Consider the following 26,677-nt stretch of genomic DNA (forward strand, 5'->3'; position numbering starts at 1 on the left):
GCAAAAAAGCTCATAAAATTGGATGCAAAAACGATCTGCTTAATGGCTAGCATGACTTACGACTGTAATTCTGGGCTCAATTACAGTGGTAAGTCGAGAACAATTTGTGGTTTAATTAACAGCGGAAATGGACAATCCGCGGCCCATACAGAGAGCCCTTGACTTACAACACTTCATTTAGTGACTGTTTGAAGTTACAAGGGCACTGAAAAAGTGACTTAGGACCGTTTTTCACACTTACGACGGTTGCAACATCTCCATGGCCATACGATCAAAATTCGGATGCTTGGCAAGTGACTCATGACGGTTGCATCCAGGGGTCACACAATCCCTTTTTGCGACCTTCTGACAACTATGTTACTAGTTTAACAACTGCAGTGATTCACTTAACGACTGTGGCAAGAAAGGTCATAAAATGGGGCAAAGCTCACTTAACAACTATCTCACTTAGCAATGAAAATGTGAGGTTCAACTGTGATCAAAGAACTACCTGCAAGATAAAATGTTATTCAGCTTTCGAAAGCTCAGGGCTTTTAATAAAATTTCTTTGCCTGAAAAAGTGTTATTTCTTTCTGGGTTTTTTCTTTGCTTAATATAAAGATATCCTAGGATGAACACTAAGAGGATGCTCATTTAAACTTCAAGGCCTGGAGTGGGGAAAGCTACTTAAGAGTCTCAGCTTTGTCTCCAACAGGGACCAAAAACAATGGAAGTGACAGATCGTGGCTGTGAGCCTTGGATTCTCTCCGCAGGTGGGTACATGTCTGCCAATAGGGGTACCTCTGGGACCGCACAGGATGTACTTGGGAGGGCACCAACATTGTCTCTCAAATAACAAGGCTCCCATGGTTTTCTTTAATGCCACAGAGTGGGCTGGGGGAGATGGTCCTTGGAACACCCCGAGAAGCAGTTTCCCTGCCAAATGCAGGTTTGGCAGAGAACGCAAACAAGAGTGACGAGAGCAGCATGGCATGCCCAGTTGGTAAATCATATGGCATCAGGCCCAAACCGAAGGAGTTTGGTGCCCAGGTGAACCAAAATATTATGCTGAGATCAACTGCAATGCAAGCTAAGGGTTGTATAACTTTGGGTGCACCGTTTCTCGTTCAAAAGGAGAAATTTTGGGATAAGAGTTTTATCCTGATTCCAGAGATGCTGAAAATAAATATGAAAATGGAGCCAGAATTATTTTTCTTAGGTTTGATGGGCAAAGAGCTTGAAAGGAAATTTGGACCTGTTACTATATATATGAGACCCAGTTGATCCTAGTGGTTAAGGTGATGGCCTAGAAACCAGGAGACGGTGAGTTCTAGTCCTGCCTTAGGCATGAAACCCAGGTGGGTGAGATTGGGCCAATCATCACGAGACTGGGAGTTCTAGTGTCACCTTAGGCAAGAAAGTTAGCTGGGTAACTTTGGGCCAATCACCAGAAAACTGGGAGTTCTACTTTAGGCATGAAAACTGGCTGGGTGACTTTGGTCAAATCACCAGGAGACGGTGAGTTCTAGTCCCACTTTAGGCATGAAAGCTGGATAGATGAGGTTGGGCCAATCACCAGGAGACAGTGAGTTTTAGTCCCACCTTAGGCAAAAAAGTTAGCTGGGTGAGGTTGGGTAAATCACCAGGAGACAGTGACTTCTAGTTCTACCTTAGGCTAAAAAGTTAACTGGGTGACTTTGGGCCAATCACCTGGAGACTGTGAGTTCTAGTCCTATCTTAGACATGAAAGCCAGCTTCCTGCATCTTCTTCAGTTCCTTTGACCTCTCATCTCTGATGTCACCTTTCCTAACCTATTTTCAAAAATCTGGACCTTAAAAAAAAAAAAAAAAGATAAGATTGGACGTTGAAATAACACTGGCTCAGAATGAATTTTTAGAGATACGAGCATGGGTCTAACTCTCTTTGCAGGACAGTCTATTTAACTGGAGTTGTTTTCATTTCTCCACTGTAGAACGATTCCTGGAGTGAGCTGTATTCCTTTGCACTCTTCAAGTCCATGAGCCACCTGTAGTATTGCTGTAGAGCAGGAGTGTCAAACTCAAGGCCCACAGGTTGGATCTGGCCCGCAGGGTGTTTAAATCTGGCCTGTGGGCCCATGGGGTCGGCGTGGAAATAGCAAAGGACTGGTCCGCAGTGCCTCTGGTAGCCAAAACTGGTCACGGGGGGCGCACGCAGCCCCCTGCACCCCATTTTTGGCCTGGACGGCCTCCTGCAGCATTCTGGCAGTCAAAATGGCGTGGGTGAGGGCTGCTTGCAGCCTCCACGCGCCCCATTTTGGCTGGCAGGGTGCTGCAGGAGGCAGTCCAGGGTGCTGCAGGAAGCGCCCATCCCATCTCCCCCCCCACCCCCGGCTGACAGAGACCTACAAAGCTGATCCAGCCCTCAAAGAAATCCAGTTTGACACCTGCTGTAGAGTGCAGTATTGTAAGCATCTGAATAGTAATGGACTATACTAAGTATAATTGTTACAGTGATTACTCTACAATGTTTGGAAACTAACCAAGGAGAGAAGCAACCTGGAATTAAGGAAAACCTTCCTAATAATGAGAACAATTAAGCAGTGGAACTACCTGTCTCCAGAAGTTGTGGGTTCTCCATCACTGGAGGTTTTTAAGAAGAGACTGGACAGTCACTTGGCTGAAATGGTAGAGGCTCTCCTGCTTGAGCAGAGGGCTGGACTAGAAGACCTCGGAGGCAGTGGTGAAATCCGAACCGGTTTGCTGGCCGCACACGCACAGTATGCACCAAAAGGAGGCTTGGTAAGGTAAGTAGAACAGCGAGGGGGGGGTATCTGCTGTGCTGTGCAATTTAGCATTGCTAGAAAGCAGGATTTCCTGCTTTGTAGCAAAGCTAAACCCCATGGCACAGCTGATCGTCGGAAATAACTAGTAGCTTTTTTTTTTACTACCGGTTTCCCCGAACCGGAGCGAACCGGTAGCATTTCACCCCTACTCTGAGGTCCCTTCCAGCTCTATTCTATTCTAAAACAAATATCAGCCCAAAGGCTCTGGTTGTGGGTTCAGGCAACTGCTCCTAGAACAACGCAATCAGTTCAGTCTTAATGCATGGAAGAAGCCAATGGGCTTGGACCAAGGAATTTAGCAACTGGAGGTAAGCCAATGACTCACTGCATCACCAGGCTGAATCTTGCTATTGTACAGCTGGAGAGGAGCATCATTCGAGTCACGGTTAACATTGGGTGTGTGTGTGTGTGTAGGCTGTAAGAGGGGGAGGCATCGTGCATGTGAGCACAGCTGGCTGCGGAGTCTGTTCAGTGGTAAAGCTATTTTAGGCTTAAAATACAGTTTCTTATGCATGTCGCACCGCAAAACAATGAGAATAGAGTGCCGTCAATTTTCACCAATCTTGGCCACCACGGAACTTCAATCACCTGATTTTTGACACCCGACCTGCTCCTAAAACTCCATCAACTCCCCAAATGAACATTTTGCAAAAGAAGTAACGAAGGTTCATCGCATTCGCTTGGAAGGACATTACCCCTGATATTCCCATACGGGGAGTCCTTGCCTTACAACCACAATTAAGCCCAACATTTCTGTTGTAAAGTGACACATTTGTTTAAGTGAATTTGGGCCCTATCTGATGACCTTTCTCGGTCGTTAAGTGAGTCACTGCGGTTTTTAAGTTAGCGTTATGGCTGTTAAGTGAATCCGGCTTCCCCTTGTCAGAAGGTCGCAAAAGGGGATTGCGTGACCCCCCCCAGACACTGCAACCGTCATAAATACGAGTCGGTTGCCAAGCATCTTGAGTTTTGATCATGTGGCTGTGAGGGTCAGAAGTGTGAAAATAAGTCATGTCACTTTTTCGGTGGCCTAACTTCCAACAGTCACTAAATGAATTGTTGTAAGTCACGGACTACCGGCAGAGGCAGTCCTTGACTTACGGCTATTCGTTTAGCGACTGTTCAAAGTTACAACAGCACTGGAAAACTGACTAGTTGGGTAATGAAACATCTACAAGGAAACAACTAAGCTCAGAGAGCACCAAGGACTCCCCATTTCAACCCTGAGCTACAAATATTGCCTTCGACTGGTAAAGTTTTCCTCTTTAAAACGATTAAGCAGGGACATCCATCAAGGATTTGCACAGCCTTCCCTTAGAATCCCCTGAATACCTGGTCTCACAAATCAAGGGGGCTTTTGAGACTTACCTTTCTTGGGAATTTTAGGCAGTAAATTTTTCAGCTCCTGGATCCTGGCCTGGACAGCTTGCTGACTCTTCTTCTTTATATCATTTTCAGATATTCTTTGGGAGACAAAGGAACAAGTCAACCAAAGAGGAACTCAGTGCCACTTTCCCTCAACCTCATGGATAAATACCGTATTTTTCGGAGTATAAGACGCACCTTAGTTTTTGGGGAGGAAAGTAAGAAAAAAGCTGATTGGCGGGTGATTGGCCTCCCGGAATACCCCCAATCAGCTGTTCCCAGAAGTGAATTTTAGCAACGGGTTCCTTGGTTGTGATCTGTGTGCCTTGCTTTTTTTTTAGCCTCTGAAACTTCTGAAACTCTGTTTCAGAAAAAAAACTTTTTTTTCTGCTTCTGAAAGTCTCCAAAACAGAGCTTCAGAAAAAAAGCCTCTGAAATGAAGTTTCAGAGGCTTATTTTCTAAAGCTCTGTTTCGGAGGCTTTTTTTATGAAGCTTCATTTCTGAGGCTTTTTTCAGCCTCTAAAACCTCCCTTTGAGAAGCCGGGTGGGGCTACATTCGGAGTATAAAACGACCCAGATTTTCACCCTCTTTTTTTGGGGAAAAAGGTGCATCTTATACTCTGAAAAATACGGTAATTGGTTCGCATTAAATCTAAAAACAGGCAGTTTCAGCAAAAACACTTTCAGCAAAAACTTCATCAAATTCAGTGGCTTGACCGCAGGACAGTATAACAGCCGTAAATGCGGTGGGGTTGGCAAGCACCGAAATGTATTCACATGACTGCAAGGGTGAGGTATGAAGTCCAGTTGTCAGACCCTCATAATTATGTCGTAACTCCCTTTTTATAGGTAAGTCGCAACTTCGAACGGTCACTAAGTGACCGGTCGTAAGTCAAGAACTACCCCTAAATGCTTATAAAAACTGCAGAGGGCAAGCATCATCTTAAAATGGAGTTCCTCCTCTTCTTTTACAGGCAAAATGACACTAAAACTCTAAAAGCAATATGGAATAAGCTTTCCTGTTTCCAGTAAGATTTACTCTGGAGCAAACTGGAGTGAGATTATACAGGAAGCCCTTGATTTACAACAGTCTGTTTAGCGACCATTCGAAGTTACAACAGCGCTGAAAGAAGTGACTCTATGACCATTTTTCACACTTATGACCGTTGCAGCAAACTGTTCTGACCCAGTTCCCTGAAGATGACAAACCCTCTGTAGTTGATGCAATGATTCCTTCATGAGGAGCGCCAGCAGCCCCGGCAAAAAGTTTCTCTCTCACCGCAGGCTAACAAGTCTGTCTGGCAGGGAGATGAATAGTTGTCTGCCACATCTATTCATCTCCGCCCCCTCCCTTTTATCCCCAGAGCTAGGGTGGGGCTTCGCTAGCAGCAGTAGCTCTTCCGTCCCGAGGACCAGCCCACAGATTTCCACTGCTCTCCTCTCCTCTGCCTTCTGCGCATACATGTGTCAGGCACTGGACCCAGCTGCTCCTCCTCTTCCTCATCAGCCACCTCCTGACCTGGGGGCTGTTGATTCTCCATCTGAGGGCTGACGGACGGCCCAGGCTCTGTCTCTCTCTCTCTGCCAGCTCCATTCCCTCTTCCCCCTCGAAGCTCTCAGGTTGCCTTGATGCTGACCCTGACTCCCACGCTTCCTCCTCCTCTGATTCGGCTGCTGGAGGGGCTGTGGCCGACAGGCCATAACACATCCTGATGATCAGGTGATTTACATTCGGCCACTGGACAACTGAACTCACATTTATGACGGTTGCGGTGTCCCGGGGTCACATGTTCCCCTTTTGTAACCTTCTAAACGAGCGAAGTCAAATGGCACGTAAAGAGAACATAAACATCCCAAAAGGTCCAGAGAACTTACGTGGTTTTGGGACAGTATTTCTGCAACATGAATTTCGAAAGGTCTTCCAAGATGGGCTGGCTGTGTAGTGCTACAAATTGTTCGCGGCATATCTAGGATTCAGAGAACAAATCACTTAAACATCCTTCCTGAAACATGCAGAGGACAGGCAGTCCTCGACTTACAACAGTTCATTTAATGACAGTTCCAAGTTAAAACAGCACTGAAAAAAGTAACTTGCAACCGGTCCTTGCACTTACAGCCATTGGAGCAGCCCCATGACCATGTGATCCAAATTTGGGCACTTGGCAGCCGTCAATTATTTAGAATGGTTGCAACATCCTTTATAAAGAGAACCACTTTGTAATACCCTAATATGACCACACCTGGAATACAGGTAATCCTTGGGTTACGAGCATTCCCTTAGCGAACGTTCGAAGTTACATGATAAGTGCCCCCTAGCGGCGTGATGTGCCAAAGGTGGAACTGTGGGCACGCGAGCCGATGCCCATGTCAGCTCCACTATGCATGCCCGCACGCCTCCCACCGGCCAGTTGATTTTTGGGTGTCTGCTGGGAGATGCACATGCATGCACAGGGGTGGGAGGGTCACACGTGCATGCGTGGGGGGTGCAGCGCCCCTCCACCCATTTTTGGTTCCAGGAGGCTTCAGGGAGGCCTGCTAGCACTAAAATGGGGATCGTGCGTGCATGCGCTGGGGGAGTGCGGGAGGGGGGTTGTGCGTGCATGCGTGGGGGGGGTGTCCTTGCATTATGGGAGTCGGCATGCGCGCACGCTTTTGGCACCCAAGGAAAAAAAGGTTCGCCATCACTGCCCTTTTGGGAACAAGGCCCAAAACTACAAATCTTGCAGCACCATGGCAGTTGTTCGCTCTTACGAACAACCGCAGAGTCTCTGCAACATTCGTCCTGCACGTTACTGGCCGAAAGGCAGCTTGCGAGGGGCGAATCTGCCCCTCGAAAGCTCCGTTTGGGCAAAAACAATGCATTGCAAAAACAATGAGTACCAAACAAATTTTTCCCATAAGGAATAATGTAGCGAGTCACAAGTCAGCCGACACTGACAAGGTCTAGCTCAGGATTGTCAGACTCAAGGCTTGTGGGCCAGATCCGGCCTGCGGTGCCACCCTGGAAACAACGAAGGACTGGCCCGCGGTACTTCTGCCAGCGAAAATGGCCGTCAGGAGGGCTGCTCCGTTTTTGGCAGTTGACGGCCCCCTGCAGCCCTCTGCCAGCAAAAACGGAGCTCAGGGAGGCCACGTGCAACTCGCCTGGGCTCCATTTTCGGCTGTGACAGTCTCCTACAGCCCTCTGCCAATGAAAACGGAGCTCGAGGAGGCCGCATGCGGCCCCACCAGGCTCCGTTTTCTCTGGCAGAGAGCTGCAGGAGGCCATCATGGCTGAAAACGGAACCTTGAGTGATGTCGAGCTGGCCATGCCCCTCAGTTCCCTGAGGTCAAACTCATCCCTGATGTGGCCCTCAATCAAATCGAGTTTGACACCCCTGGTCTAGCTGATGTGTTGAGTACCAAACGATGAGTACCGGAACAAAATGTCCGCATCAAAATGCGTTGAGTACCAAATTTGTTGAGTTCCAAAGCAGTTGAGTACCAAGGTACCATTGTAAATAAGCAAGCATGCTGGCTGGGGAATTCTAGGAATTGGAAGTCCACCATCTTGGAGTCGCCAACTCTGAAAAACAACACCTCAGACCAAGGCAGGATACAGTGACAGGTGTTTGGGTGGCATTCTTCTTACCTTATTCATTAAGTCCACCGTGGCTGCATGTGTCCAGAAACAGTCATGCACAGAGACAAAAGTTAGCCCGGCCCTGAAAAAAAAAAGAGAAGCAGATGAGTTTCACCCTATAAGGCAAAATTATACATTTAGAGAACAATTTTTAAGGGAGAAATATTTGATATAAAGAGAGTATCCAGAAGCAATGTCAGTGTTTATCAATAATTTGATGTAGTTACCAGTCAGGTACAATGGAGTGAGATCAGTGGTCAAATCCAATTTTTTTTTTTTACTACCAGTTCTGTGGGTGTGGCTTGGTGGGCGTGGCTTGGTGGGAGTGACAGGGGAAGGATACTGCAAAACCTCCATTCCCACCCCACTCTGGGGCCAGCCAGAGGTGGTATTTGCCAGTTCTCCGAACTAGTCAGAATTTCCGCTACTGGTTCTCTGAACTGCTCAAAATTTCCGCTACTGGTTCTCCAGAACCTGTCAAAACCTGCTGGATTTCACCCCTGGGTGAGATTTAGAACTTAGTTTCGACGAATTGTTTTTAGTATCTTTAAATGTTTTCTTGTCCTTTTTCTTTCTTTTCATAAGATCGGTGGAATTTATTTTACATAACGATAAACATGGTGGCATCAATATGAATGTCCCTGTTGATGGTGGTGTAGTGATTTTCAATTGTTTCTCCAGGTGATAGGATGATTTTCATTTGATATAGTCTATTATCTGATCAATGAAATAATGGACTCTAAATTTTATGAGACCTACAAAGTGCCTATTGATATTTAATTTTCCAGCAATTACAGGTTGTCCTCAATTTACCAGTTCGTTTAGCGACCGTTCAAAGTTACGACGGCACTGAACAAAGTAACTTACGACCGTTTTTCACACTTATGACCGGTGCGGCATCCCCACAGTCACATGATTTACATTCAGATGGTTGACAACTGACCCGCATTTATGACGGTTGCAGTGTCCTGAGGTCGTGTGATCCCCTTTTGCGACCTTCTGACAAGCAAAGTCAACAGGGAAGCCAGATTCACTTAATAACCGAGTTATTAACTTATCAACTGCACTGGTTTCACTTAACAATTCTGGTAAAAAGGTCATAAAATGAGACAAGACTCACTTAACCAATGTTTCACTTAACAACAGAAATTTTGGGCTCAATTGTGGTCGCAGTTGAGGAACCTAGGTTTTATGAGACCTATAAAGTGCTTATTGATATTTTATTTTCCAGCTAATACGGCTACTAGGATGACTTATCATCATTCATTTAGTGACCATTTGAAGTTACAACGGCACTGAAAAAAGTGAGTTACAAGTGGGCCACACTTATGACCCTCAGAGTCACATGATCAAAATTTGGTTGCTCGGCAACCAGCATGCATTTATGACGGTTACATCGTCCCGGAGTCATGTGATCATCATTTGCTACCTTAAGCAAAGTAAATGGAGGAAGCTGGATTCATGTAACAACCGCCTGATTCTTCTAACAACTGCAGTGATTCTCTTACTGACCATGGAAAAAAGGTCATAAAAACTGAGTGCGAATCAATTTACAACTGTCTGGGAAATTCTGATCCCAACAGTGTTTATTTATTTTATTTATTTATTTTGTTTTATTGGTTCGATTTATATGCCGCCCTTTTCTGGAGACTCAGGGCGGCATTTATTTATTATGTATGTATGTATGTATGTATGTATGTATGTATGTATGTATGTATGTATGTATTTATTTATTTATTGGTTCGATTGCTTTGTTCCTTTGCTTCTTGGACTAATTGACTTATTCCCTTGCCCTGCTGGATTTCTTGTTTGCAGCTGTTGTGCTCCCAGTGTAGTGCCAGACTACTTGCAACCAGAGGCTGCTTGGAGGTGTGAGTGTGTGTGTGAGTGTGAGTGTGAGTGTGTGTGTGTGATCACTTTGCTCGGGGACTTGCCAGAAACATGGGAGCATTTGGGGAACACTTTATTTATTTATTTATTGGTTCGATTTATATGCCGCCCTTCTCCAGAGACTCAGGGCGGCTTACAATGCGTTAAGCAATAGCCTTCATACTTTTGTATATACCTGCTTAGTAGGGCTTTCGGGCCCCCCAAGCGGTGTTCTTTTTATACAAAGTCAGCTTATTGCCCCCACAATCCGGGTCCTCATTTTACCTACCTTAGAAAGGATGGAAGGCTGAGTCAACCTTGAGCCTGGTGAGATTCGAACTTGCAGTAATTGCAGGCAGCTGGTGCTACTTAACAGCACTTTAGTCTGCTGTGCCACCAAGGCTCTTCATAAGGTGTTCATAGGTCGAGGGCTACCCGTATATCTTTTCTCATTATTTTTTTACATTTTATGCAGCTATTTCTTCTTTAAATGTTTCAAAATAAGCCGAAAGCAAAAACAAGCAGATGAGTTGGCAACTGAACTTCCCTGAACAAGCTATTGCTAGCTGCAGACAGACACGCTTGATAAGCGTGGAAATTCATTATTGAAATGAATTGCTACTGAACGCCCTTTTATCAGCTTTTTCAGGCAAATTGTTTTGCCGAAGGCCGGTCACGGATTTCGCATTCTTTTCTATGTTTATATGCAATGCCTATTTAGGCTGCTGTTTTGCTCGGATGGTATTTACCCGTGATGGCGAACCTATGCCACGTCTGCCAGAGGTGGCACGCAGCGCCCTCTCTGTGGGCAGGCGAGCCGTCCCCCCAACTCAGTTCTGCCGTGAATGCGCGCGCGCCTCCCTCCAGCCAGCTGGTCTTAAGGTCTCTGCCGCACATGCGTGGGGTGCACGTGGGTGGGGGGGCACATCCACAGGCATGGGGCGCACATGGAAGGGCCGCACGTGCATGCACGGGGGGTGGGGAGCATGCGCGGGAGCTGCCTGCGCAATGCATTTTCAGGGTTCGGGTGCGCTTTGGGCACTTGGTCCGGAAAAGGTTAGCCATCACTGGTATATACTAAGGGTGTCAAACTGGATTTCTTCAAGGGCCGGATCAGCATTGTAGTTCTCCTCGTTGGCCTCCACACAGCCCATTTCTGGCCAGCAGAGTTCTTCTGGAGGCTGGGGAGGCCAAAAACGGGCTGTGTGGGGCCTTGTGGGGACTCCGTACAGCCCTTTTTTGGACTGCAGAGTGCTTCTGGAGGCCAGGGAGGCCAAAAACGGGCTGTGTGGGGCCTTGTGGGGACTCCGCACGGCCCTTTTTTGGACTGTAGAATTGCTTCTGGAGGCTGGGGAGGCCAAAAACGGGCTGTGTGGGGCCTTGTGGGGCCTCCACACGGCCCTTTTTTGGACTGCAGTGCTTCTGGAGGCCGGGGAGGCAAAAAACGGGCTGTGTGGGGCCTTGTGGGGACTCCACACGGCCCTTTTTTGGACTGCAGAGTGCTTCTGGAGGCCGGGGAGGCCAAAAACGGGCTGTGTGGGGCCTTGTGGGGACTCCGCATGGCCCTTTTTTGGACTGCAGAATTGCTTCTGGAGGCTGGGGAGGCCAAAAACAGGCTGTGTGGGGCCTTGTGGGGACTCCGTACGGCCCTTTTTTGGACTGCAGAGTGCTTCTGGAGGCCGGGGAGGCCAAAAACGGGCTGTGTGGGGCCTTGTGGGGACTCCGCACGGCCCTTTTTTGGACTGCAGAATTGCTTCTGGAGGCTGGGGAGGCCAAAAACGGGCTGTGTGGGGCCTTGTGGGGACTCCACACGGCCCTTTTTTGGACTGCAGAGTGCTTCTGGAGGCCGGGGAGGCCAAAAACGGGCTGTGTGGGGCCTTGTGGGGACTCCACACGGCCCTTTTTTGGACTGCAGAGTGCTTCTGGAGGCCGGGGAGGCCAAAAACGGGCTGTGTGGGGCCTTGTGGGGACTCCACACGGCCCTTTTTTGGACTGCAGAGTGCTTCTGGAGGCCGGGGAGGCCAAAAACGGGCTGTGTGGGGCCTTGTGGGGACTCCACACGGCCCTTTTTTGGACTGCAGAATTGCTTCTGGAGGCTGGGGAGGCCAAAAACAGGCTGTGTGGGGCCTCGTGGAGCCTCCGCACGGCCCTTTTTTGGACTGCAGAGTGCTGCTGGAGGCCAAAAACAAGGCACACGGGGGCCGGAAGAGGCACTGCAGGCCGGTCCTTTGATATTTCAAGGCCGGCCCCGCGGGCCAGATTTAAGTACCCCACAGGTTGGATCTGGCCCACAGGCCATGAGTTTGACACCCCTGGTATATACTGTAAAGGATTGCTATTTTTTTTTTCCCCCTTCAAAATCCTGCTCTTAATTCTTCTTTTAGGAGGGGGAAAAATATGGATGGTAAATGTGAAAGAAAATGACAGCTCATGTTCCAGAAGTGCCAGAACACACAGGTAGCCCTCGACTTACGACCACAATTGAGCCCAGAATTTATATTGCTAAGTGAGAAATATGTTAACTGAGCTTTGTCCCATTTTACGGCTTTTCTTGCCACGGTTGTTAAGTGGATCACTGCAGATGTTAAGTCAGTAACACGGTTTTTTTTTTTTTTTTTTTAATTTGATTTATATGCCGCCCTTCTCCGGAGACTCAGGGCGGCTTACAGTGCGTTAAGCAATAGCCTTCATACTTTTGTATATTTATACAAAGTCAGCTTATTGCCCCCACAAACTGGGTCCTCATTTAACCTACCTTAGAAAGGATGGAAGGCTGAGTCAACCTTGAGCCTTGGAGAGATTCGAACCAGCAGTAAATTGCAGGCAGCTGTGTTAATAACAGGGTGCTTTAAACCACTGTAGTACCAAGGCTCTTAAGTTAAGTGAATCTGGTTTCCCCGTTGACTTTGCTTGTCAGCAGGTTGCAAAAGGGGTGTGTGTGTGTCACATGACCCCGGGACGCTGCAAACCGTCATAAAGGTGAGTCAGTTGTTAAGCATCCGAATGTGACGGTGGGGAAGCTGCAACGGTCCTAAGTGTGAAAAATGGTCATAAGTCACTTTTTTTGGTGCTCGTATAAATTCGAATGGTCATTAAACGAACTGTTGTAAGTCGAGGACTACCTGTAACTGGAAGCAGAATTGCTGTGGGCAAGCCTCAACTTCGCTTACTGACTGCGAGTAAAAAGAGGCAAGGCAAGGGGGAAATTTGAACAGTAGTTAAGATAATAAGAGAAGGAATTGGGCCCAGCCAATGAAACAATACAGAATTTGAATGTACTCAGAGGTCATCTAGTCCACCCCACAACGTTCAGTGCAGAATTTACAGGCCGTCCTCAATTTACAACCATTCATTTAGTGACCGTTTGAAGTTACAACAGCACTGAAAAAAGTGACGTGTGACTAGTTTCCGCATTTATGACCATTACAACATCCCCATGGTCACATAATCAAAACTCATACGCTGGATATTGACCATGTCTGGGGGGTGTGGCTGTATATCGAAACCATAAGTCTCAGTTTTGGAGTTCATGGGAACTTCAAATGGTTGCTAAGAGACTGGTCGTAAGTCAAGGACTACCTGTATATATAAATACAGGTAGTCCTCGACTTACAACAATTCGTTTACTGACCATTTCCAGGGACAACGGCACTGAAAAATGTGACTTATGACAGTTTTTCTCACATGACGTCACCAAAATTCACATGGCTCATAGTTACGACGGTTGCAGAGTCCTGGGCTCACGTGATCCCCTTTTGTGACCTTCTGACAAGCGAAGTCAACAAGAAAGCCAGATTGACTTAACCACCGGGTTACTAACTTAACCACTGCAGCGGTTCCCTTAACCGCTGTGGCATGAAAGGTCATAAACGGGGCGAAGCTCTCTTAACAAATGTCTCACTGAGAAATTTTGGGCTCAATTGTGGTCGTAAATAGAGGACTACCTGTACTATGCAGGGCAATTTTTTTTAAAATGGACATACAGGGTACACCTCCCCCCCTCCCCCATTGTTAGGAAATTGTTATTGCCCAACTGGTTGGTCAGGAAATATATAAACCAACATTGTGTGTTTGTAGCTAAAAGTATTATGTAGCTTTAAAAACTGTGTTGCATCATCCTGCATCCTGATTGGCTGAGCTCTGTAGCCAATGTACTTAAGGAGTAACTCTTTTTGATCTCTCTGCATGATCATTGCTTTGATCATGGCTATTTATTGCTTTTCTACTATTTATTGACTGTTTTTATATTGTACTGTGTTCCTGAATGAAACTAAAGAAGATCTGTTTTATTGTATTTTTCTACAACTGGTAAGAAGACTTTATACTGGAAAATATCCCTGGACTGATTTTTATCTCACTTTATATGTGTATGACTTGGAATGTTTTTGGACTATGATTTTTGCTTTTCCCTAAAAGTAAAATATTATCAAAACCCAGTTTGTTTGTGAACTGTTATTATCCACAATCATTCTCAGTCGCTTTCGTGCGGAAACTCAAAGGGTACTCTGCTCAATAACCCACAACATCGATTATGAGACAAGAATATCCTTATCACCCATTCTCGGCCTTCTTACTTTTGACAATGCAGAGCCGTCAACATCATGTGGCTGGAATCCAGAGAATGGATGAAGTTGGGCGGGAAGGCGTTTTTCTGTTTTCTTGTGTTTGGCTTCCTGTAGGTAAGGCAGAGGAGAGCAGCTTTTGAATTCCAGACCCACCTTACTCACCCTAATTGAGACCCATCTGTAGTAGCTACCAACATTTCAATCAAATCAATCCTGTTAATCTAGCCCAGGGCTCTCCCAACTTGGCCACTTGAAGACTTCTGGACCTCAACTCCCAAAATTCCATGCTGGCTAGGGAATTCTGGGAATTGAACTCTCTCTTAAAGTGGCCAAGACTGAGAAACATTGTACGCAGGCTTTATCATGGAGAACCCAAAGAATTCGATGTATGATTGCTCGCCACAGTCACTGGTTTGAGATGGGTGGCTAAACAAATCCAATCAATCAATCAATCAATCAATCAATCAATCAATCAATATTGCTGGAGAAAGTAAGGTTAACTCTTCAGATGCCCCATCTGATACCAGTTAGGGAACACATAAGCTGAATTGATTTCACATATAAAGTTAAACTTTTGACAAGAGATGGACAGTTAAATAAATAAATAACAGGAAAACAGTTAATAAATAAATGTTTTGGATTTGCAAACAAATGTAACAAACAAATATTTTGGATCTGCAAACTAATAAGTAAATCAATATATGTTTTGGGTTTGTAAACAAATCTAATAAACAAACAAAACTCCCTTTTTATGACCCTGTAATCCCTTTATTCAGAATGGAGTTGGGGCGACTGAATGGAGCTGAGCGTTTACTGCCCGGATGCCCTTCCTGACGACTATGCGGGGTTCGCAGCAGATATCTTCATTTTGCACTCTGATAGAGAAACATCTGCCCCTTGCCTGGAATTGAACTCTTCACCTTCTGAGCGGGAGGTGAGCATTTTCACCACTATGCCACCACCACACCGCTCTAAATCTAATAAACAAATAAAATGTACATTTCCTAGTTCAAAATCAGGGTTTGAATAATTTGAAAAAAAGAAACAACTCATTAAGCATATCTGATCAATGGCATTTTCTTTTTAAATCGGAGGAGGGTGCAAATAACCATAGAGGCTCCTCCTAGACTGTGCCAGCTGGAATTAAAGACAACTGGATCTTAACAGTATAACAGAATAATAAAGTTGGAAGAGACCATAGAGGTCTTCTAGTCCAACCCCCTGCTTAGGCAGGAAACCCTACACGACTTCAGACAAATCGTTGTCCAATCTCTTCTTAAAAACTTCCAGTGTTGGAGCATTTACAACTTCTGGAGGCAAGTTGTTCCATTGATTAACTGTTCTGTCAGAAAATTCCTCGTTAGTTCTAGGTTGGTTCTCTCCTCGATTAGTTTCCATCCGTTGCTTCTTGTCCTGCCACTCAGATTTCCCACTCTGGACTTTAAAGAAAAGTGTTTACTTCAGAGAGATACTCACTGGCCCACGTTGTAGTTCGATTTTAAATGGAGGCTCTGCAAGTCACCCTTTACCTGGATGGGAAGAGAGAAAAAAAAGCAATTTTGATTAAAAGAAGTGTTCCTGGAAGTCAACACAGAGAAGAGCATAAGGATCAAGAGTGATTTTCAGAGTATTTATCTCTAATTACCCAATCAGAGTACAATTTGTGCTAACTAACGGGATGCACCCATACACAGTTAGATCTTGATTTACCGGTACTACCGTAACTGAGTGTACAATTTTGGTCGCGTGATGGTTGTTAAGCAGGTCACCACGTGAAAGCGCTCAATTTTATGACCTATTTTGTGGCGGTTAAGCATTGTTAAGGGACTGCCGTGGTCACTAAGTGAATCCATTATTTACTATGGGGTGCTTTTTGCAGGAAATTGGAAATAAATATTAGTTTCTAGGCTGCATTAACAGAGGGATAGAATCAAGGCCATGTGAAGTGCTAGTACCACTTTACAATGCCTTGATAAAGCCAGACTTGGAATCCTGCATCCAGATTTGGCCACCTCAATATAAAAAAGATGTTGAGACTCTAGAAAAAGTACAGAGAAGAGCAACAAAGATGTTTATGGGACTGGAGGCTAAAACATATGAAGAACGGTTGCAGGAACTGGGTATGTCTAGTTTAAGGAAAAGAAGGACTGGTGGGACATGATATCAGTGTTCTAATATCTCAGGGGTTGCCACAAAGAAGAGGGAGTCAAGCTATTCTCCAAAGCACCTGAAGGTAGGACAAGAAGCAACGGATGGAAACTAACCAAGGAGAGAAGCAACCTAGAACTAAGGAGAAATTTTCTGACAGAACAATTAACCAGTGGAACAACTTGTCTGCAGAAGTTGTGAATGCTCCAACACTGGAAGTTTTTAAGAAGAGATTGGACAAGCATTTGTCTGAAGTGGTGTAGGGTTTTCCTGCTTGAGCAGGGGGTTGGACTACAAGACCTTCAAGGTCCCTTCCCACTCTGTTATTCTGTTATAAATAGGAAGGATATAAGGAGGCTATAAATCCTTCCATTCCCCAAAACTCAGTTAGAACTGAAAAAGCTTCTAGACATTTGAAATTAGGGAACAAGTAGATAAACAATATTATTTGATATGGGATTTATTCTATCAATGGTTAGACAAGAAAGAATGGAAATGAAATATGAAATATGAAATGGATGATAATAAAACATATAAAGGGTTTTTTTCCCCCCTTATAGAGGACAATTTACTGTTAAATAGTTGGTAAATGAGAATAATAAGGTAATAAACTGTTAAATAAGAAAATGTTGGATAGAGGACTAAGCACAAAAGAATGCACTTTCTGTAATTGTAATGGATGATAAATGTTTTATGTTTTAAGTTTTGTTTAAAAATAAAAAAAATTTCCAAAAAACAAAAACAAAAACTGAAAAAGCTTCCTGGGTGAGAAGCGAAATGTTTTCAAAGAATGAAGAAAAAAAAACCCCAACAAAATCCAGTTACCTTTTGGCAAAAGTGCCTTTGGGACGCGCCTGCCAACACATTTCAAAACCGGTCTCAAGTGCAAAAACAGTTTGCTTCGGGTCTGAAACAACTGAAGCAGAGCTGCCTCTTTCCCAAAGTTTTTGAAACACTCCATTTTGAGTATTTTTTTTTTTTTAAAAAAAACCACTTCCAAACTGATAACAACTGACCTATCTTCTTCTCAAAACAACAATTTCAAACTGGAAGCAGCTTGGCACAAAACAAAAGCATTGGGACCTCCAAAAGGGGTGTGTTTTGAAAGCTTTTTGCTCCCAAAATCTTTCTCCTGTATGTCCTGTGCGATGATGCCTTGACAACAGGCAAACATCATTCAGTCTTGGTTGCTATCCTCTGAGCTTGGTTGGTTTTTTTTGGAGACGTCTCTGTCACTGCGTTTTTGTATTTACCAGCTGAGCTCATTATTTCTGGACTGTCAAGATTTTCCGTAGCTTGCCAAAATTTCTTATCAGTAACTGATACTACGTATATCCGCATTCCTTTCTTTCTACTTCACACTTTTCTTTGTTCTCTTGCCAGAGAAGTCCGGCTGCTGAGAAGTAGCCGGTAGGAACTTTGCAAAAATGTAACAATTTAATTATTTTAGATAGTTAGATGTTTTATTTTCTTTACAATAAATATGAGTTTAATTAGAAGATGTATTCCGGTTTTATTTATCAAAAGTATACACAAGGAAAGTGCCACGATCCAGGCAATTACCCCAGGAAGGTAATGGGGCTAATTGCCTCTGACAGTCTCATTACCCAACTAGGTAACATCATCAGTGTCAGAAAGGAGAGGGGTTTGCTCTCTTGCTCTCTCTGACACACACGTATAATTTAAGGATAGGTCAGGGGTCTGCAACCTTAAACACCCAAAGAGCCATCTGGACCCATTTTCCACAAAAAAGAAAACACCGGGAGCCACAAAACCCTTCCTGTGCCTGACTATTTCTTGAGCGACCACAAAACTAGCATATGTAGTTGAATTAAACGTTCTGTTTTCTTCTGAAACTTTACTTTTCTTGGATTTATCCATGGTTGGCCTATCCGGGGTTGAAAAGCTCAATAAATCGCATGCTGGCAGGTGTTGCACATTGGCGGTTGTGACACCTATTTTGAGTGACAGGGAGCCATAGCAGAGTGGTGAAAGAGCCACATGCGGCTCCAGAGCCGCAGGTTGCTGACCTCTGGGATAGATCATTACAAAGTCAATTCCTCTGCAATCTTAAGGACGTGATATAAAAGAGAATGGGAGGAAGAAGGATGGGAGAGGGAGGGAAAAAAAAAAGCAAACTCGGGTGTCGATTCCTCAAAGCGTTGTGTAGCTGCAGCTCCTCTGACCAGCAGGTGGAGCTGGCTGCCCCCTGCTCCTCTGAGAGAGGCCAGAGCATAAGGTCCCTCCATTTTTCAGGGCAGGGGTGGGCAAATGTGGCTCTTTTACAACCTGTGGACTTCAACTCCCAGAATTCCTGAGACAGCCAAGCTGGCTCAGGAATTCTGGGAGTTGAAGTCCACAGGTTGTAAAAGAGCCATATTTGCCCACCCCTGCTTCAGGGCAACTGAGGCAAACACAGTGTAAATCCCAGCATGGAATTCTGGGAGTTGAAGTCCACCCATCTTAAAGGGGCCAAGGCTGAGAAATACTGGTCCAGAGAAATGGATTGGGGGTGGGGGGAGCGGTGAGGGAGGGGAAGTAAGAGGTAACCATAGCAAATAAAATCAGTGGCCCTCCGTTTAACCAGCTCTGATTTCTTTACAAAAACCAACAACCACTATTTCTTTTGAAAAAGAGGTCGGAAGAGGTTGAGCTTGTGCAATGTGTATGGGTTTGTATATTTGAAAGGATGGAGAAGAAAACAAAAAATAAATACCCCCTCCAAAAAAAACCCCACCCCATGGGCAAGACAAAATTTCACTCTTTCTTCCCGAAAGCTTCAGCAGCTGTTTGCTCCTCCTGGCAAAATCCCTCTTGGCTGTCCTGTCTGCTGAGTCATCCTCCCCTCAATGGCTGACTCATACCTTCCAGCACTGCAAAATGCTGAGTCATGCCACCACTCTCCCCTCCTCCCTTCTGGGGTGTGAGGCTCCCTCACACCCCAGAAAAACCCCAGCGCCCACATTTCATCTGGCCTCAGCTTTCTGTTTCCTGTCTCTGTTTGAAGGAGGCGAGAAGAGGGGAAGGAAGGAGAAGCAAAAGAAGAGGAGAAGGAAAAAGGGAGGAGGAGGGGAAGAGGAAAAGACGATACAGGAATAGGAGAAGAAAAGGAAGAGGAGGAAGAGGAGATAAGTAAGATGGAGGAGGAGAAAGGGGAAGGGGAGAAGAAGAAAAGGGAGATGGAGAAGGAGGAAGAGGAGAAGATGAGGAGGATGGGAGGGAGGGATAAAGAAAAAGAAGGAATGAGAAGAGGAGAAGTGAAAGAGAAGGAGGACTAGAAAAGAAGAGGAGAAGAAGGAGGGAGAAGGAAAAAGAAGACTGGAGGAGCAGAGGAAGAGGAAAAGAAGGGAGGTGGAGGAAGAAGAGGAGGAGGAGGAGGAGGAGAAAAGACAGAGGAAATGGAGGATGGGAGGGAGAAGGAAAAGGAGTTAATCCTCTCTCATTGGTAACTTCATTCCTGTTGGATTATTGCAGATTTAGCCAAGGTGATTTGCAAAAATCGTAATAATCAAAAATATGGAAGACTCTAATCCCCAAGATCTCTTCTGCAGCCCAACCAGGAATTTTCTGATTTAAGCCAAAGGTTTAAGTCTTTTTGGGACTGTATAGGTTGTCCTCGACTTACATCCACAATTGGGGACCAGAATTTCCATTGCTAAGGAAAGCGGTTGTTAATTGAGTCAAGCCTGATTTTATGACCCTTTTTTTTATTACAGTTGTTATATGAATCACTGCTATATGAATGTTAAACGAATCATGCGGCCGTGAGCAAATCCAGCTTCTCCCATTGACTTTGCTTGTCAGCAGCCCCTTGGAATAGTTGCAAAGGGTGATCTCATGACCCCAGAATGCGGCAACTACAAATAGTCCTCGATTTACGACCATAATTGAGCTCAAAATTTATGATGTGAAGCCAGACATTTATCAAGTGAGTTTTGCCCCCTTTTACGATTTTTCTTGCCACATTTGTTAAGTGAATCACTGCAGTTGTTAAGCTGTTAAGTAAAGTCAGCTTTCCCGTTGACTTTGCTCGTCAGAAGGTCGCAAAAGGGGATCATGTGACCCCGGGACACTGCAACGGTCATAAATGTGAGTCAGTTGTCCACCATCTCAATATAAATGGAGCCGAGGTGGCGCAGTGGTTAGGGTGCAGTACTGCAGCTACTTCAGCTGACTGCTAGTTCAGCAGATCAGCGGATCAAATCTCACCGGCTCAAGGTTGACTCAGCCTTCCATCCTTCCGAGGTGGGTAAAATGAGGACCCAGATTGTTGGGGGCAATAGGCTATTTAGTATATTGTCTTTGGTGTAAGCCACCCAGAATCCTCGGAGAGTGGGCGGCATAGAAATATGAATAAATAAATAAATAAATAATAAATCATGGGAAACGGTCATCAGTGTGAAAAACGGTCGTAAGTGACTTTTTTCAGTGCCACTGTAACTTTGAACTAAGCAAACTGTTGTAAGTCGAGGACTACCTGTATTGTAAAGACGTGCCAGATGGCAAGGGCCCAAATTTTGATAACGTGACTGTGGAGATGCTGCAACAGTCTTAAGTGTGAGGACGGGTCTTTTTCCACTGCTGCTGTAACTTCGAACGGTCTCTAAGCGAATGGTCGTAAGTCGAGGACGGCCAGTAGTTTGGAATTAACACCTCCCACGGAGCGCACCTGTGGATCCTGAGCTTTGAGTGACATAAGCAAATATCCTAGAGAGTTCTTACCAACATGGATTTCTTGTTATGGTAAGGCTGAATGATGGGCAGTCCCAGCGGCGTCACCCACTCCACCGTCTGGCCGGTCTTGGAAATCAGCCAGGCACTTTCGGTCAGCCAGTTCTGCAAGACCAAAAGAGTTGGTGAACCAGATGGTTTGAAGCAGAGGGTGGGGTGGAGTGGAAACAGCTTAGGAAAGGAACCAAGAGCTGTGGTGGCGCAGTGGTTAGAGTGCAGTACTGCCGGCTGCTTCTGCTGACTGCCGGCTGCCTGTAATTGGGCAGTTCGAATCTCACCAGGCTCCAGGTTGGCTCAGCCTTCCGTCCTTCCGAGGTGGGTAAAATGAGGACCCAGATTGTTGGGGGCAAGAAACTGACTCTGTAAACTGCTTAGAGATGGCTATAAAACACTGTAAAGCCGTATATACCGTAGTTTTCGGAGTATAAGACGCACCGGAATATAAGACGCACCTACCATTTTTGGTGAGGAAACAAAGAAAAAGAAATCTCCCTCTGCCTATGTCTCTGAGCAATTTTGCCTCCTTGCAGCAAACAGCCTGCTTTACTTTCAGTTTCGTTTTCAGCATAGCGTAATTAGCAGAAGGGGGAAAAAAATCTGCTCCAGCAATTTTCTTGCCTGCAGCACAGCCCTGCAAATCAGCTGAGAGTCGGGAGGCAGATACAATCAACTTGTACTAATTAGGCTGTGCTGAAGCTGAAAGGAACTGTTTTTTCTTGCTGTTTGCTTGCAAGGAGGTAAGTGCTGCAGGGCAGAAGCCAAAGGTGGGGGCCAGTGGGTGGGCGGGGCTACATTCGGTATATAAGACGCACCTAAATTTTCACCCCCTTTTAGGGGGGAAAAAGGTGTGTTTTATACTCCGAAAAATACGGTAAGTCTAAATGCTATTGCTATTGCTATATTCGGAATTTCGGGAGGGTGAGAGGCATGAAGGTTTCCACAATGTGGTCTCTGCCTCTTCAGAGATGCATACAGCTTTGAATTCCCCCACCAGCACCCTGTTAGCTATGTGAGTTAAGAAGTCCAGGAACTGTACCCCAAACGCGTCAATTATTATAACACATTAAGAGCCACTTTGGTCCAGTGGCTAAATAGAACCAGGCTAGAATAGCAACACCAATAGCACTTAAGACTTAAATACTACTTCACAGTGGTTTAACGGCTTCTCTAAGTGATTTACAGAATTAGCATCTTGTCCCCAATAATCTGGGTCCTCATTTTACTGATCTCGGAAGGACGGAAGGCTGAGTCAACCTTGAGTGGGTGAGAATCGAACTACCAAACTGCTGGCAGCCGGCAGTCAGCAGAAGTAGCCTGCAGTACTGCATTCTAACCACTGGGCCACCACGGCTCAACACAGTGGGAGACGGTGAATTACAGTCCTGCCTTAGGCACAAAAGACAGCTGTGTGACTTTGGGCTAATCACCAGGAGATGGCGAGTTCTAGTCCTGCCTTAGGAATGAGAACAGGCTTGGTGACTTTGGGCTAATCACCAGGAGATGGTGAGTTCTAGTCCTGCCTTAGAAATGAGAGCAGGCTTGGTGACTTTGGGCCAATCCCCAGGAGACGGTGAGTTCTAGTCCTGCCTTAGAAATGAGAACAGGCTTGGTGACTTTGGGCTAATCACCAGGAGATGGTGAGTTCTAGTCCTGCCTTAGGAATGAGAACAGGCTTGGTGACTTTGGGCCAATCCCCAGGAGACGGTGAGTTCTAGTCCTGCCTTAGGAATGAGAGCAGGCTTGGTGACTTTGGGCTAATCACCAGGAGACGGCGAGTTCTAGTCCTGCCTTAGGAATGAGAACAGGCTTGGTGACTTTTGGCCAATCACCAGGAGACGGTGAATTCTAGTCCTTCCTTAGGAATAAGAACAGGCTTCGTGACTTTGGGCTAATCACCAGGAGATGGCGAGTTCTAGTCCTTCCTTAGGAATGAGAACAGGCTTGGTGACTTTGGGCCAATCACCAGGGGACGGGGAATTCTAGTCCTGCCTTAAGAATGAGAACAGGCTTGGTGACTTTGGGCCAATCACCAGGAGACGGTGAATTCTAGTCCTGCCTTAGGAATGAGAGCAGGCTTGGTGACTTTGGGCCAATCAGAGCCTTGGTAGTACAGTGGTTTAAAGCACCCTGTTATTAACACAGCTGCCTGCAATTACTGCAGGTTCGAATCTCACCAGGCTCAAGGTTGACTCAGCCTTCCATCCTTTCTAAGGTAGGTTAAATGAGGACCCAGTTTGTGGGGGCAATAAGCTGACTTTGTATAAAATACACAAAAGTATGAAGGCTATTGCTTAACGCATTGTAAGCCGCCCTGAGTCTCCAGAGAAGGGCGGCATATAAATCAAAGAAAAAAGAAAAAAAAATCACCAGGAGACAGTGAGTTCTAGTCCTGCCTTAGGAATGAGAGCAGGCTCGGTGGATATGAAAGCCAACTGGGTGATTTTGGGCTGGTCACTCTCTGCCAGCCTAATCTACCTCACAGGGTTGTTGTGGGGGAAACAGGAGGAGGAAGAAGTATTAGGTATGTTCTTCACCACGAATTATTTATAAACAATAATCAAGGCAGGATTAAAGATCACATAATAATAAATAAACAACTCTACTCAACTGTCTATCCCCCACAAAACATAAATTCTGACTACTGTTATCATCACTTCACTACTGGGGCCCTACAACAAATGCAATCTCTGATCCTCCAAAGTTTGTCTCCCTCTTGCTAGTAGTTTCTGCAAAACCAAAGGATTTTGATTTATTGAAGTACAGGTAGTCCTCGACTTTCAACCACAAATTGAGCTCAAAATTTCAGATGCTGAGCAAGATGGTTGTTAAGTGAGTTTTGCCCCATTTTATGACTTTTCTGGCCAAAGTGGTTAGGGGAATCACTGCAGTTGTTAAGTTAGTAGCACAGTTGTAAAGTAAATCCAGCTTCCCCATTGATTTTGATTGTCAGACAATCGCAAAAGGGGATCACATGACCCTGGGACACTGCAACTGTCCTACGTACATGCCAGTTGCCAAGCATCCGAATTTTGATCACATGACCAGGCGGATGCTGCAACAGTCCCAAGTGTAAAAAACGGCCATGTTATTTTTTTTTCAGTGCCGTTGCAACTTCAAACAATCGCTAAATGAATGGTTGTAAGTCGAGGGCTACCTGTAAACCAGCATTAAACTCTTAAATAGTTTTAGCATGGCGCTTGCACCAGCCAGAGAGCGTGAGACTATAAGAGGGAAAAAGGAGCAAGCAAGTTCCTTTAAATTGCAATCATGAGTTTTACCTGAATTTCCCGAGACCCGGAAAACATTTCGGAAAGGCTTTGAAAGACTAGCCGGACGAGATACTTGGAAGCTTGCCAAACATCCTCCTAGAAGCAGGGAAAAAGATTCCATAAGAACTGTAGACAGGCAATGCAATAGCACGTAGACTTATATACTTATAGTTATGCTTAGACTTATAGACGTATAGACTTACATACAGTGCTTTACAACTCTCTCTAAGCTGTTTACAGAGTCAGTCTATGGCCCCCACAATCTGGGACCTCGGAAAGATGGAAGACTGAGTCAACCTTGAGCCGATCAGGATTGAACTTTTGGTAGTGAGCTACCGGTTCTGTGGGTGTGGCTTATTTTGTGGGCATGGCTTGGGGGGGGGGTGTAATGTGACTAAGTGGGCATGGCCAACTTTTTTTTTAAAAAAACTTTTAAAAGCATTTTTTCTACAACCTTTTAGAAGCCTCTGACGATCAGGCAACTCAGCTGGGATCGCCAGAGGCTTTTAAAAGCATTTTCTTTCCTACAGCCTCTTCGGCCGAAGAAGTTGCAGAAAAAAATGCTTTTAAAAGTAAAAAAAAAAAAAAAAGCCTCTGATGAGGTGGGTGGGGTAAGCGAGCAGCGACCGGACCGGGGACTGGTTCGGGGGCGTGGCCAGCCAATGTTATTACCGGTTCTCCAAACTACTATAAATTTTTACTACCAGTTCTTGCGAACTGGTGCGAACCGGGACCAACCCACCACTGGAGCAGAGTCAGTCTGCAATACTGCATTTTCACCAGTGTGCACCACGGTCCGTCCTTCCGTCCTTCCTTCCGTCCTTCCTTCCCTCCCTCCCTAGCACTTAAGACTTATATACTGCTTCATAGTGCTTTACAACCTTCTCTAAGCGGTTTACACAGTCAGGACATTGCCCCTAACAATCTGGGTCCTCATTTTACCGACCTCGGAAAAATGGAAGGCTGAGTCAATCTTGAGCCAGTCAGGATCGAACTCTTGGCAGTGAGCAGTCAGTCTGCAATACAGAGCCTTGGTAGTACAGTGGTCTAAAGCCCCCTGTTATTAAGACCAGCTGCCTGCAATTACTGCAGGTTCGAATCTCGCCAGGCTCAAGGTTGACTCAGCCTTCCATCCTTTCTAAGGTAGGTGAAATGAGGACCCAGTTGTGGGGGCAATAAGCTGACTTTGTATAAATATACAAAAAGGATGAAGGCTATTTGCTTAGCGCATTGTAAGCCGCCCTGAGTCTCCGGAGAAGGGCGGCATATAAATCAAATAAAAAAATTAAAAAATACTGCATTCTATCCACTGTGCCACCACAGCACTCTCAAAACATCAGTTTATCTAATCCAGGAGTAGGGCTGGCTCAGGAATTCTGGGAGTTGAAGTCCACAAGTCACAGAGGGGCCATAATTCCCCAGCTCTGATCTAATCTATTAAAACCAACTGCCCAGCAGGCAATTTAAGAACCCCGTCTCCAGACTATCTACTGCAGTGTCCCACAATCTTTTGGGCACCAGGGAACGGTTTTATGGAGAAAGGTTTTTCAGTGGACTGGAGGGGACATGGTTTTGTTCGCTGTCTGCATCCCAAAGATGGGGCTTCGCTTCTTTGTATGGCCCAGTTGCTGGCATGCTGCAGACCGCTGCCAAACCATGGATCAGAGGTTGGGAACCCCTGATCTACAGAAAAGACAATCAAAGCAAGCAGATAAAAACTTCAGTCAGAAATTTAAAAAAGAAAGATTCAGAAAGTAAAAAGAATGCATGGCTGTGTTCACATAATATGCTTAGAAGAGACATGGTGGTATAGTAATTAGACTGCAGTATTGCAGGCTGACTCTGCCCACTGGCAAGTGTTAGATTCTGACCAGCTCAACCTTCCATCCTTCCCAGGTCAGTAAAACAAGGACTCAGATTATTGGGGGCAATGTGCCGACTCTGTAAACTGCATAGAGAGGGCTTTAAAGTGGTATGTAAGTCTAAGTGCTACTGATATTGAGTAATGGGTATATAAGCAGTCCTCAAGGACACGACTGAGAATAGAATTCAAGTTGTTAAGCAAGGTGCGTTGTTAAGTGAGTCATGCCCAATTTTACCACCTTTTTTACTATGGTCGTTGAGCAAATCACCGCAGTTAAATGAATCGTGTGGTCTTTAAGCAAATCCGGTTTTTCTCATTGTCTTTGCTTGCCAGAAGCCAGCTTGGAAAGTCATAAATGACGATCACGTGACCCCCAGATGGTGCAAGTATACTTACTGGATGCCAAGCAACCAAATTTTGATCACATGATCAAAATTGA

At 45.4% G+C, this 26,677-nt stretch overlaps 1 protein-coding gene across 2 annotated transcripts in view; it reads right to left on the bottom strand.

The window, feature by feature from the left end:
• POLRMT (RNA polymerase mitochondrial) overlaps positions 1 to 26,677 on the bottom strand; it is a 68,375-nt gene that overhangs the window by 649 nt on the left and 41,049 nt on the right. For both annotated transcript variants that reach the window (XM_087873787.1, XM_087873820.1), the window contains exons 14-20: positions 24,384 to 24,470; positions 21,097 to 21,210; positions 15,703 to 15,755; positions 14,236 to 14,334; positions 7,802 to 7,874; positions 6,046 to 6,137; positions 4,173 to 4,267 (exon numbers count right to left, since the gene is read on the bottom strand). In XM_087873787.1, coding sequence (XP_087729913.1) covers positions 4,173 to 4,267; positions 6,046 to 6,137; positions 7,802 to 7,874; positions 14,236 to 14,334; positions 15,703 to 15,755; positions 21,097 to 21,210; positions 24,384 to 24,470 — 613 coding nt within the window. The remainder of the gene's footprint in view (positions 1 to 4,172; positions 4,268 to 6,045; positions 6,138 to 7,801; positions 7,875 to 14,235; positions 14,335 to 15,702; positions 15,756 to 21,096; positions 21,211 to 24,383; positions 24,471 to 26,677) is intronic.

This window comes from Pantherophis guttatus, chromosome 1, assembly GCF_059756535.1.
Source record: "Pantherophis guttatus breed Tessera chromosome 1, ASM5975653v1, whole genome shotgun sequence".
Taxonomy (NCBI): Eukaryota; Metazoa; Chordata; class Lepidosauria; order Squamata; family Colubridae; genus Pantherophis; species Pantherophis guttatus.